The sequence below is a fragment of the Geotrypetes seraphini genome, chromosome 5, assembly GCF_902459505.1.
Source record: "Geotrypetes seraphini chromosome 5, aGeoSer1.1, whole genome shotgun sequence".
Lineage (NCBI taxonomy): Eukaryota > Metazoa > Chordata > Amphibia > Gymnophiona > Dermophiidae > Geotrypetes > Geotrypetes seraphini.
The window spans coordinates 221,410,850-221,424,885 of record NC_047088.1 but is presented as its reverse complement, the minus strand read 5'-3'; the positions used below and the strand labels follow the sequence as shown (position 1 = coordinate 221,424,885).

Genomic DNA, 14,036 nt, shown 5'->3' with positions numbered 1-14,036 from the left:
TACGTGATCGTACAGGTAGCCAATGAAGTTTTTTTAAGCATGAGGTTATATGGTCAAACTTTCTCAGACCACAAATCACCCGTGCAGCAGCGTTTTGAATCATCTGCAGAGCTTTGCATTGTATGGTTGTAATCCCAAGATAAAGGGCATTGCATTTTTGTGGCTGCATTCCCCTGCAGTCTACAAAGGTAAGTGACTCCAATTTCTCCATAGACAGATGGGGTGATGCAGGCACACTCCATAGTGATTCCAAAGTAAGGGGGCCGCATTGCTTTGAGGTATTGCAAGAAAGAGAAAGGTGGAGTTTGAATGTTTGTTGATGCTCGGAGAAGTTAATAAGTGGAAAGATTCTGCAGTACTGTTTGATCAAAGGCTGCATTTTAGCAGAAAACTAGTCCAGGAAGTAATGTTTAATAAAAAAAAGTTTGTGTTGAAGACTATGTAACATGTTTCTATGTTTATAGATGTACTCTAGGGAAGTAACTATAAGGTTTGCAATGGAAGCTGCTGTGGTGTACCATACCATATAGTTTCTTAAATCCCACAATTTTCAACAAGGAATCATTCTGGCTTACAATAAGATTGGGATCAGTTATTACATTATCAAGGCTCTAGTGAGTATATTGGATAGAGATCAGTCACAGTTCATGAGCTCCTATTTTATCTAGCAGTTGAACATTTGATTGAATATACATAGCAGAAAGGAATACAACTGAATACCCAGACAGAGAAAGCAAGTAGAGATAGCAGAGAACTTGTGAAACTGGACACGAGAAAAGGTCCTGTTTTTGGATTATGGCCCACCTGGAGAAGTGAGCTGAAATAATTTTCTGGTTGGAAATTTCTTTGAACCAGCAATATCTCCTTTATCTGCTTGGATACTGGAAGGTGATCAATTGTAGTATTTTCAGTATCCAGGCCGTGTGGACTAGACTCTTACATTGGTGTATAATGAGAGGCTGCTGTGTACTGACAATAGAGTGAGGTGATGACTGAGAGGTACTGGTTGATCTTTTTGACAGACTGAGAAGGAAAACCATATTTGCCTCTGTCATTGTGGAGTAATAAGAATAACTTAAGCTTTGTCTGCATGTATCTTCTGTAAGACTCGTGGAATTAAAGCAATAGCAGGGAGGCATAAAAAAGATCTTTTGACTCCATATTTCAAAAGCATCGTAAGATATCCTGCTTGAAATTGACTGAATGGAACAAAAGAGAGGACATTTTGCATTTATGCAGATGCAAACAGGTCCAGTTGTGGAGTAACTTGAATAGATGAGAGACCATTCATGATCATTCTAATTTCCACCTTAACGAGCATGCTATTTGTTTTTGCTGTCCTAGCAGACATAACACCTGAAAAGTAATTTGCAGAGAGCACGTATTAGCAAAGGTGGAATGAACAGGAAATGAGAGCCGACATGGTTAAAAGGTGAAGTGAAAGAGGCTATTAGAGCCAAAAAAAAACATCCTTTAAAGAATTGAAAAAGGATCCAAATGAAGAAAATAAGAAGACACACAAGTGCTGGCAAGTTAGATGCAAACTAAGCATTGAAAAAGAAAGCTAAGAAAGAATATGAAGAGAAACTAGCCAAAGAGGCAAAAACTCATAACAATTTTTTTAGGTACATCAGAAGCAGAAAACCTGTGAGGGAATCCATGGGACCACTGCATGATCAAGGAGCAAAAGGGACTCTCAGGGAGGATAAGGCCATAGTGGGAGACTGAGTGAATTCTTTGCTTCAATCTTTATAGAAGATGTAAGAGATCTACCTGAACCGGAAATGGTTTTCAAGGGTGATGATATGGAGGAACTGAAAGAAATCTTGGTGAATTTGGAAGATGAACTAAGCCAAATCAACAAATTAAAAAGTGATAAATTACCTGGATCTGATGGTATATATATATCCCAGGGTACTAAAAGCACTCAAACATGGAATTGCTAACCTGCTGTTAGTGATCTGTAACCTGTTGCTAAAATCGTCTATAGTGCCTAAAGATTGGAGGGTGGCCAATTTTACGCTGATTTTTAAAAAGTGTTCCAGAGGAGATCCAGGAAATTATAGACCGGTAAGCCTGACTTCAGTGCAGGGCAAAATGGTGGAAACAATTATATAAAATAAAATTATGGAACATGTAGACAAACATGATTCAATGAGACAGAGTCAGCATGGGTTCAGCTGAGGTAGATCCTGCCTCACCAATTTGCTTGACTTCTTTGAAGGTGTGAATAAGCAAGTGGATAAAGGTGAGCTGGTTGATGTAGCGTATCTAGATTTTCAGAAAGCTTTTGACAAAGTTCCTTATGAGATGCTCCTGAGAAAATTAAAGAGCTATGGGATAGGTGGCAAAATTCAGTTGTGGATTAGGAATTGGTTATCAGATGGAAAACAGAGGGAAGGGTTAAATGGTCATTTTTCTCAATGGAGGAGAGTAAACAGTGGAGTACCACAGGGATCTGTACTGGGACTGATGCTATTTAACTTATTTATAAATGATCTGGAAATTGGAATGACGAGTAAAGTGATTAAATTTGCAGATGACATTAAACTGTTCAAAGTTGTTAAAACGCATGCAAATTGTCAAAAAATGCAGGCAGACCTTAGGAAATTGGAACACTGGGCATTGCATCTAAGTGGCAGATGAAATTTAATGGGGACAAATGCAAAGTGATGCACATTGGGAAGAATAACCTGACTCACAATTAAAGAGCTATGGGATAGGTGGCAAAATTCAGTTGTGGATTAGGAATTGGTTATCAGATGGAAAACAGAGGGAAGGGTTAAATGGTCATTTTTCTCAATGGAGGAGAGTAAACAGTGGAGTACCACAGGGATCTGTACTGGGACTGATGCTATTTAACTTATTTATAAATGATCTGGAAATTGGAATGACGAGTAAAGTGATTAAATTTGCAGATGACATTAAACTGTTCAAAGTTGTTAAAACGCATGCAAATTGTCAAAAAATGCAGGCAGACCTTAGGAAATTGGAACACTGGGCATTGCATCTAAGTGGCAGATGAAATTTAATGGGGACAAATGCAAAGTGATGCACATTGGGAAGAATAACCTGACTCACAATTACCAGATGCTAGAGTCCATTTTGGGGGTTAGTATCCGAGGAAAGGATCTGGGTGTCATTATAGACAATACGATGAAACCTTCCAGCCAATGTGTGGCGGCGGCCCAAAAAGTAAACAAATGCTAGGAATTATATTTAAAAGGGATGGTTAACAAGACTAAGAATGTTATAATGCCTCTGTATCGCTCCATGGTGCAACCTCACTGGAGTATTGCATTCAATTCTGGTCTCCTTATCTCAAGAAAGATATAGCGGCACTAGAAAAGGTTCAAAGAAGAGCGACCAAGATGATAAAGGGGATGGAACTCCTCTCGTATGAGGAAAGATTAAAAAGGTTAGGGTTCTTCAGCTTGGAAGACAGACGGCTGAGGGGAGATATGATTGAAGTCTACAAAATCCTGAGTGGAGTAGAACGGGTCAATTGGATCAATTTTTCACTCCGTCAAAAGACTAGGGGACACTCAATGAAGTTACAGGGAAATACTTTTAAAACCAATAGGAGGAAATATTTTTTCAATCAAAGAATAGTTAAGTTCTGGAAGGCATTGCCAAAGGTTGTGGTAAGAGCGGATAGCATAGCTGGTTTTAAGAAAGGTTTGGACAATTTCCTGGAGGAAAAGTTCATAGTCTCTTATTGAGCAGTACATGGGGGAAGCCACTGCTTGCCCTGGATCGGTAGCATAAAATGCTGCTACTCTTTGGGTTTTGGCCAGGTACTGGTAACCTGGATTGGCCACCATGAGAATGAGCTACTGTGTTTGATAGACCATTGGTCTGACCCCATAAGTCTAGTCTTATGATCTTATCATTTTTGCCTAACAGGGAATTGTCATGTTTCTTTTTGATATGGAGATTAAGGTTGCATAGATTAAGGATGGGCCTCTGTGCACCTGAATTTTTGGAATGAAGAAAATTCTTGAATAAAAACCGTGTTCTCATTGATGAAATGAGACTTACTCTGTTGTTTTGGCTTGTAGGAATGTGCTGAGTTCTTCTGCTTGCAAAGAGACATGCTGATGGGGAATGGTTGATGCACTGGCTTGCATATATTATGGCAGACTTCTGGAGAAAATTAAATCTGTAGCCCTGAGAGATTATGTGGAGAACCAATCAATCCATAATGAAACCTTGTCATGCTTCCCTGAAATGTAGCAGCCTGCCTCCCATCTGTTGTTTATGTTCTCTTGGACATTGCCTCTGGGTATAGCTCTGTGTTTTGATGCTGAACTTGGGTATGCTTGATTCTGGCTTTGGCTTTGAGGGTAAAATTGTTGAAAGTACTGATAGAGGTGGGGTCTCATACTGCAGCTTCTGACCTCTACATAATTGGGAAGTTTGTTCAATAAGTTGTTAAGAAAGCTCTCCAGGTGTAGAGCAGTGATCCTTTGAGACAATGTATCTTTAAACTTATCTCCAAAATGGTTGTCTCCTAAACAGGGAGGATCTATTAAATGATAATGCAGGTTTTCTTGTAAGTTTGACACTGAGCCACATGGTCCAGAATGCACTCATGACAGTTGTCATTGCTAAAGCCATCCCATATGTCAAATGTAGAATGAATGATGTATACGTGGATTCTTAAAGGCTCAAATTAAGATGAGAAAGCTGGTCCTGATGCAACAAAGCACATGACTGTTACTGCTTATAAATTTGAGGTAGCACAGCATGGTAGCTACTATCTTGAGATTCGACATACTGCTTTGGTACATTTTCTTTCCAATGGTGTCCAGGGTGAATGCTGTGATTTAGATTTAGGGCTGCTTCCAACTTCACCAACTGAAGAAGTTGTTGTTACTGGTTGTGATGTGATGCCAAAAGTAGTCTGGGCTCAAGGCATCGCAACATTGGATGGATAGATAGGGAGGTTATCCATATGGACAACAGAAGATCTTGAAGGATTTGGTGGACTGGTTGGGCTATAAGTTCTTTTGGAGCACTACAGAACTAAAGAACTGAATGAAAGTCCTTCCTACTAACTGGTGTCTGTGTAGTGCTTTTATATTTTCTGCAAGAATTTAGGGTTGGAATACTCCTTCACTGGATCTTCAACTTGAATCTTTTCTCAAGATGACAACAGATGTTTTGGACTAAAATAGGCTGTCCCTGCTGATACCAGTTCCCACTGGAGGCTTGTAGGACAGCTGCACTACTGTTTCAATAAGCCATCTAAGTGGATGAATAAGAAAGCTGTTAGGACAAATGGGAGCAGCCATGAAAGGCGTAAAAGAGGGTTCTAAACATAAGCATTGCCCAGCAAAAACTTGACTTCCTAAGATCCTTAGCTAACAGTCCTCCCTCTGATTTGGATTCTAGTACTTTGTGCTTTTTCTTAGAAGAGGAACCATGAGAGAGACATTTTTCCTAATTTTTTTCCTTTATTGTGGTCTACGTGTCTCTCTGTCCAGTCTGCTTGATGCTGAGCAGCATGGTGGGAGAACCTCTTATTTTTAATTGAATCAGATGTTGACTGTAACTTTTGGGGATGATGAAGTCGGCTCTGTTCAGAGGATCCCTGCTGGATGGGAATAGTCTCTACCTCCATGCTTGGTAGGGATGGGATATAGCAGGAGTTCCGGTTCCATGGGCTTGGCACTCTGGAAGACTTTGTGGTATCGCAGCAGAACCATCACTTGAAGTACCAATTGCAGTTCCATTCCCTGATTATGCTGAGCTGGGCCCTTCAGGGAATGGACAGGAGGTACTTCAACCATGATGGAGATGAAAATTAAATGGTACCAGATTTGTTTTCAATTGCAATCCATGAAGAGAACGGGAAAACTCATCTGCAAATATCTGCAGGGGAAGGGTCATGTGGTAGCGCTGGAACTCCCAGAAAAGCTCAGAGAAGTCCAGCACACAAGCTTTATCAGGAGAATCATTAGAGTGTGCCTGCATCCCATTGCTTGTCTGTGGGGAATATAAATAACAGGGCACTCTTGTTGTATACATTCTTATATAACAGTGTTTCTCAACCCTGTCCTCAGTTTTCTGGACATCCACAACTTGTAAAGCACTGTGTTTGTTTGTCATCCCCTCTAGCCCCTTACCCCTTCTCTACCTCTTCTCCCTTTATATTTCCCTACATGAGCAAGGGAGAGTGTGGTGCAGTGGTTAAAGCTATAGCCTCAGCACCCTGAGGTTGTGGGTCAAATCCACACTGCTCCTTGTGACCCTGTGCAAGTCACTTAATCCCTTCATTGTCCCAGGTACATTAGATAGATTGTGAGCCTACCGGGACAGACAGGGAAAATGCTTGAGTACTTGAATAAATTTGTGTAAACCATTCTCAGCTCTCCTTTCAATTAGATTGTAAGCTCTTTAGAGCAGGGACTGTGTGTTTAATGTGCAGCATTGCATATGTCTGGTAGCGCTATAGAAATAATAAATAGTAGAATAGGCATGAGAGAGATTTGCACACCAAGGAAGTAGTGTATGCAAATCTCTCTCATGCATATTCATTACGGACATCCTGAAAACCTGACTGGCTGGGTTGAGAAGTACTGTTTTATGATGTTTTTGCGCTGAAGTTGCAGTGCTAATTTGTACTTGGACCCCTCCCCCAACATATAGCAGAAACACGTCACCTCATCCCATCCAATCTACTGCTTGGAATCAAACCCCAAGAAACGTTTATTTCTCACCTCCCATCAAACCTGTGCTTGAGGAAGTCAAAAAGGGCTTTCTGCATCATGTCTGTCACCTTCCCAGAAGCGAAGGAGATGGAACAAAGAGGAGCAACAGGAGAAAGAAAAGAAGTCAAAAGTAAGGAAAATAAAGCAAAAGACAAGAGTATGTTTCTAGTCATCAAAGCCCTTGACAAAGGATAGTGTTCTTTAAATGGCTCTTTTACTCCATTGCATTTGGCTATGGTATTTAAAACCCATTTGGAAAGAATCAATTAACACTCGGCAACACATTCTTGCAATTTTTCCAGCTCTTACTCCTAAGGTGCTTTTAGCCTCTGGGAAACACAGTGAAATGTGAGGAACATGCAAAATGTCACTTCTCAGAGGCACCTGATAGATTGCACTTTCTAAAATTATAACCATGCACTGTTAACTCTTATCGTGACCAGTTTGTATATAAACCCAAGTCTCTTTGGATTCTGCTTTGAGGAAGTCTAGACTGGAGGAGAATGTAAGTCCAAACCACTCTGATTTATTTTAATAACTCATGACTCCATCATGTATTATTTTAACAACAATAATAATAATAATAAATCTTTATCTGTATGCCGCAGCACCTCTCAGTTCTATGCGGTTTACAATAAAGAAAAGCTGTACAACACAGCGATAAATACATCAGTAGCATAGAAAGTCATACAAAATCAATTAAAACATCAGACAAATTTATCAAATAGGTTTTTTCATTTTTCCTAAAATCTTGATAGGTATAAGAAGTTGTAATTAAACCACTTAGGGCTCCATTTACGAAGCCGCGTTAGCAGTTTAACGCGCGTAATAGCGTGCGTTAATTTGCCGGCCGTGCTAGCCGCTACCGCCTCTTCATGAGCAGGTGGTAGTTTTTCGACTAGAGCGGGGGTTAGCGCACGCTAAAAAGCTGTGTGTGATAAAGCCGCTAACGCAGCTTCGTAAAAGGAGCCCTTAAAGTTTTACTCCATTTGCCTGCTTGATAAGACAAAGTTCTTTCAAAAAATCCTTTTATACATATATACATCAGTAAGGGGTCCTTTTATTAAGGTGCGCTAACTGATTTAGCGCCCACTAAACATTAGCAAGTACTAAATGCTAAGGTGCCCATAGAATATAATGGATGCCTTAGCATTTAGCGTGCACTAAATAGGTTAGTGCACCTTAATAAAAGGACCCCTAAGTTACCAAATGTTAATAACCCATTTCTTCTCTTGCTCTGTATATTAACACTTTAATTAGTAAAGGTATGTTTAGCATGCATGCGGGGGGAGGGGAGAGAGGAGAGGAGGATGGAGGAATGCAAAGCTCTGCAAACCATTTAAAGGGGTACTGCAGTTCTGGAGAGGGCCCAGGCCCCCAAAAGCCCTTCCTGTGACTGGTGCTTCCATCCATAAGAGCCTGTAGCACATCTTAAAAAAGAAATACTAACTGCTCCCATGTAAAATTTTCTTTTTAATGGATACACATGTTAATATTAGTGCAAGGCCAGAAATTCAACAAATAGAAAAATGTCTCTCTCATGTCCTCAATAGAAAGTCCCCCATGAGAGACACGTTAAGCCTATTTACTAGTATAGCGTTATTTGTTGCTTTTTATTTATTTATTTATTTAGATTTTTATCCCGTCCTCCCAATAGCTCAGAACGGTTTACAAATGAACATACACAGTGGGGAGTAACTAGACATATAAGTAGTATGAGGATAATATTCAGTAAGCTACCAAACGTCACGTGTACAATATAATCAATGGGCAGTCACTGTGTGTTAAGTGTAAAGCCACCATAGCTGTACACCGGCAAGTAGCATGCACTAATTCCCTTATTGAATGCTTATCACATTTTAGTAAAAGAACCTCTATACTTTACAAAGTAACGCTGGACTGATATTTGATACGGTATCTGATCAAACGGGTAATTTTATTGGAATTGTTTACCTGCTGTTTTCTATGATAAAAATATATCTATATCTGTATTTCTAAATATAGATATATACTGTACATACAGCAATTCCATGATATACAGAAGCAATATATTTTCATATTTTTTGTTTATTGTGAACCCATTTTCCCATAGATTCCCATCAGGTCCAGATTTAAGATTTTGGTACTCGTAAACAAGACCAAACAGGAGCTCCTAGACAATAGGGAAGACAGATTGTCAGAGATCCCAAATCCTGGAGAACATGAAGTAAAGCAGTGGTTCCCAACCCTGTCCTGGAGGACCACCAGGCCAATTGGGTTTTCAGGCTAGCCCTAATGAATATGCATGAGAGAGATTTGCATATAATGGAAGTGATAGGCATGCAAATCTGCTCCATGCATATTCATTAGGGCTAGCCTGAAAACCCAGTTGGCCTGGTGGTCCTCCAGGACAGGGTTGGGAACCACTGGAGTAAAGCAGAGAAGACCATAATGCTACATGATCCTAAAGTAAGGTTGCCAACTGGATCCAAATTTATCTGAGAGGATTGATTCAGTCCTGGGTTTACTCCATTACATGCAGAGATCTGTAGTCTGACTTTCCCAGTGCACTCCCCAAGAAAAGCAAGACTACAATTTCCTACATGCACTGGGATAAACCCAGTACTGGATCAGCCCTGTTAGGCAAATCTGGATCTAGTTGACAGCCTTACCCTAAACCAGTGGTAGGGAACTCCGGTCCTCGAGAGCCGTATTCCAGTTGGGTTTTCAGGATTCCCCCAATGAATATGCATTGAAAGCAGTGCATGCACATAGATCTCATGCATATTCATTGGGGAAATCCTGAAAACCCGACTGGAATATGGCTCTCGAGGACCGGAGTTCCCTACCCCTGGTCTAAATTATACAGGAGCAGACTTCTCTTTGGCTTGGGTATTTTACACCATCATAATCTGGCACCTCAGACAGCAGCCTATGTTACCTATACCTAAGTCCAGCCTTACCTCCCATTATAAATATGGCAAAGCACTACTACTGCATTGCAGATATCTCCAAATGACTTTTACATGCCATAGGATGAAGCAGTATGTGGAGAAGATGCAACTGTAGCAGAAGTTTTTATCGCAGGCCCCCTTCTCCTGAAGCTGATTTGCAGCTTTATATGCTTCCAAAATATCCCACATTACTCTCATTTCCTCTTAGAGCACTGTTTGGAATGGGTCTGGACTGAGGAAATGATTTGGCTCTCTGCAGAGCATGAAGTAGCCTTTGAGAAGCTGAGCTCTAGGTCAAAATTCTAGTTTAATGAGTCCATGTGTTTCCACGTATTGAATCCCAGTCAAAGAAGGGGTTGAGGTTTGGCAAAGCTCCTACACCAAGAAGATATCCAGAAAGTACTTTCTGATAATAAGCTAAATTTCACAAGAATCGACTGAGTTCTGTGGAAGATACGACAAAAAAACATTTTGGTTTGATTTTTTTTTTCGGTTCACAGTGTATATATCCTCTCTATATCTCACTTTGTAGTGTTTAGAGATCATAATACAGCGCTTGGCTATAGGGCAAAATTTTCACTAGCTGTATTATCAGAAGCATCCCTGTATTTTCAATGGGTAAAAACACTGACATCAAATTTTAATAAAGAAAACCCATGGTTTCTGAAGGCACATACATAGTACAAATAGTGAATGTAATTATGTGTTGCAGAGAATACTTATTTTTCTGTTTTCCACATAACTGGGAGTTTCTGAGGTCTGGAAGAGTTTGCACCAGTGGTGGTTAGATGAAAATTTATTTTACTTTTATCTTCTTCATTTGATTGAAATAAATTGAAAATGCATTCCAGGGATAGCCAGCATTAAGGAAAAAAAGCTAATGGTTTCTCTGTGTCACTATATGACTTTGGGACTCATTTTGAAAAAAAATGAAAAACATCCCAAAGATATCATAAAGTGGCACTTGGAGGTTTGGATCACCATAACATCCAAATCACTATTTTCAAAACCTACTTTCTAGATGGGTTTCTATGCCATTTCTCAGCAGTGCATCTAAATTTCATGGGAGTGTATTGAGGGTATATTTTGGTGGGATTTGGGTGGGCTTAGGACTTGGATGTTTTGCAATGATAATCATTTTATAAAACGTCTAGGGCACCATTTAGATGTTTGAGGCTAGACCTGTTTTAAAATGAATAGGTGCCATAAAGGTGCCCTAAATTGACCTGATGACCACTGGAAGCATGAAGGGCATGGCCCTCCACATTTACCCAGTATTCCTGACCCCCTCCCATACCCAAAAGATATGAAAGAAACAGTACATACCTCTCTCTGATAGCTGCGGATATTATGATCAGTTCTAATAGAGCAGCAAGCAGGTGTCTGGAGTAGCCTGGTAGTCCGTGCAGTGGAACCTAGAGAAGGGGACCCAGGCCCATATCCCACCCTAACTAGTACACTTGTAGTGAAAAATGTGTGGCCACCAAAATCCTTCTGTACTGGCATATAGGGGACACCTACAGGCATAAGGGCTATTGGGATAGTAGACAGGAGGTTCCAGTGGGTTTTGGAGGGCTTCCCATACAATGTAAGGGGGATATGATAAGATGTGTACCTGGGACTCTATGTGAAGTTCACCGCAGTGCCCCTAGGGTGCCCCACTGCTCTGCTGACATGTCTGTGTGGCCAGTCTATTAAAACTGATGGCTTGTTTTGTGCATTTTGCATTTGAAAATTTTGTTTTTCGAAAATGGTTACAAAAAAGGTAGAAGCACTAAGGGTAAACATGTCTAGAAATGGTCATTTTTTTAAAAAAAAAAACCAAGATAGACGTTTTGAGGTTTCGAAAATGGCCATTTTCTTTACCCGATTTTTGGACACACTTCTCAGAACATCCAAACTCGGACTTAGATGTCATCGAAAAAGGCTCTCCATGTCTACTTAGTCATTTACTCTATTTATTTCTTAACTTATTGGTTAAATTTGAAGCGTAGAAAAATAGTAATAGCTCAGGGTTTCCAAAACTTGTCTCATACATATTCACCGTGAACATCCTGAATGCACAACTAGCAGTGGAAGTCACCCAGACTACGTAGTTTGGGATGTCCTATAAAAACAGATATTTAATGAAAAAGGGACTGTCATACTTTCCAGTTTCTGAGTACACGATCTTTATTATAATCCTTAAGTGCTACACTGAGGCATACGATTCCTGGTACATTAGACCTTTTACATATTGTGTGCATTGGGTCCTGATGTCCTGCGTATGTCCTTACATTCTACTGAAGCATAGGCATAAAGTAAGAATATTTTTAAAGAGCATGGTCTGCCCAAATGCATACTTTATTTAGACATGTCTGCAGTGTGTGAACAAACTTGCAGAAACTGCTTGCCAACAAACCAATGGCTAAAGAGAAAAAAAAGTAATCAAGCTTTATTGCACTTAAACTAATCAGCCAAATGCACTGCAGTGCAGTTTATAGCGTAATGATGCCTAATGTCTGTTTCCTGATCACTGCTGAAGATTTTTGCATTGCATTATTGAAAGCAATAAGCAGCTGTAATCATGTAACATGTTCCTAGGCTTCTGTCTCTCTCTCTTTGCTAGCCTTGATTTCACTTCTTAGTCCACCAGTATTCAGTACTGCTTTAGCATATCTCTTCCTACCATACCAATGGACAACTAGTATCATCTGCTTATGCCCCAATTTATTTGTCGAAGGCTATAAGTCTTTAGATCCTTCACCACATGGAAGCTTCTCTGAAAACCCCAGAAGAGACATAAGATTGCCTGTAAATTAGATTCTAAAATTAAAAATAAGGGAGAAGAGCATTTTGTGTGCGCTTGGTGAGAACTCTCTGTTGGAACAGCTGATTGGTGCTTACCCCGGAACAACTGACCGACGACAGAGAGCGTGGTATAAGAACATCACCAGTACCAAAGGCCCTTTGGAGAGAGGAGCATTTTGTTTGTGTATGTTGAGAAGGCAATATTGGGACAGCTGATTGGTGGTTACCAGAGATCCATTGGAGAGAGGAGCATTATGTTTGTGTTTGTTGAGAAGGCTCTGTTGGGACAGCTGATTGGTGCTTACCCCAGAACAACTGACTGACGTCATAGAGGGCATTGTATAAGAACACCACCAGTACCAGAGACCCTTTGGAGAGAGGAGCATTGTGTTTGTGCATGTTGAGAAGGCAATGTTGGGAAAGCTGATTGGTGCTTACCAGAGACCCATTGGAGAGGTGAGCATTTGTTTGTGTATGTTGAGAAGGCTCTGTTGGGACAGCTGATTGGAGCTTACCCCAGAAAAAATGACTGCTGTCATGGAGGGCGGGGTATTAGAACAACATCGTGTATGACGTGCGGCCATTGGGATGTGCCTGAAGGGGCGTGAATTATGAGGAACACCCCTTGGAGCCTCAAGGAGGTGAAATGAGTGACTTTGAATCATCTTCCAGGTTTGCCTGTTTTATATTATGGGTAAACACAAAGCAAAATGTCATAATGTTTCTATTTCCTCTCCTAAAATATCAGGTCCTATGGATAAACATGTTACCACATTAGTAGAAACCTTGCCCAATTTGTCTTTCCTGGAACCTGGTCCCTCCCTGAGTCCAGGGAGATCTACTCCCACTCAACCTGTGGTTACCAATCCACCACCTGAAGTGGCAGTTGGAATTCCGGAAAACCCCAAATCCTTGAAGGGAGGACCTACACTCAATTGCCCTCTCACACTGAGGAACAAGTTTTGCCGTTACCTTGTCCTGTTTCCTTCCCAGTTTCTCAATCAATGTCATCAGTGAAACAAATAGGTTCTGATATTTTATTACGGGACATTTGGACGGTTGCTACTAGAACAGAAACTATCTTAAGAGGAACAGTGGTGCAGCTGTGCTCCTTCACTAAAGTTACAGCAGATAAGATGGAAGAATTAGAAGTGTAGATTATTCACTTGGGAAAACCAATTGGTTCAGTGGATAAGCAGATAAAAACTCTGAATTCTGCTAGTATATCTGCAATTAAAGAGAGTCTACTGATACACAGGAAACTTGAAACAATGGAAAATGCTCTTAGATCTAAAAATCTCAGATTTTTGAATTTTCCTATAACTCATTACTTATCACCTGAGATTTTACTTAGGAAATATTTCTCAGATATCCAGAATCATTCAAATTCTAAAGACATTTCTTTCTCAAATTATTTTTTATCTTCCATAAATGTCATAGCAGGTGGCCATGACAGAAAGGGCTGCTGATGTTTTAGCTTCCCCAATAGTCCTAGTCTATCTGAGTTTTGGGAAAATTCACATAACATTTCTAAGACCGTGACACTGTTGGTGACATTTCTTGTAGATGAGGATAGAAGTAAAGTTATGAAAGCTTA

General features: G+C 40.2%; 1 protein-coding gene across 4 annotated transcripts in view; it reads right to left on the bottom strand.

The window, feature by feature from the left end:
- Positions 1 to 14,036, bottom strand: part of CACNB4 (calcium voltage-gated channel auxiliary subunit beta 4) — a 323,418-nt gene that overhangs the window by 61,457 nt on the left and 247,925 nt on the right. For all 4 annotated transcript variants that reach the window (XM_033946679.1, XM_033946680.1, XM_033946682.1 and 1 more), the window contains one exon: positions 6,726 to 6,784. In XM_033946679.1, coding sequence (XP_033802570.1) covers positions 6,726 to 6,784 — 59 coding nt within the window. The remainder of the gene's footprint in view (positions 1 to 6,725; positions 6,785 to 14,036) is intronic.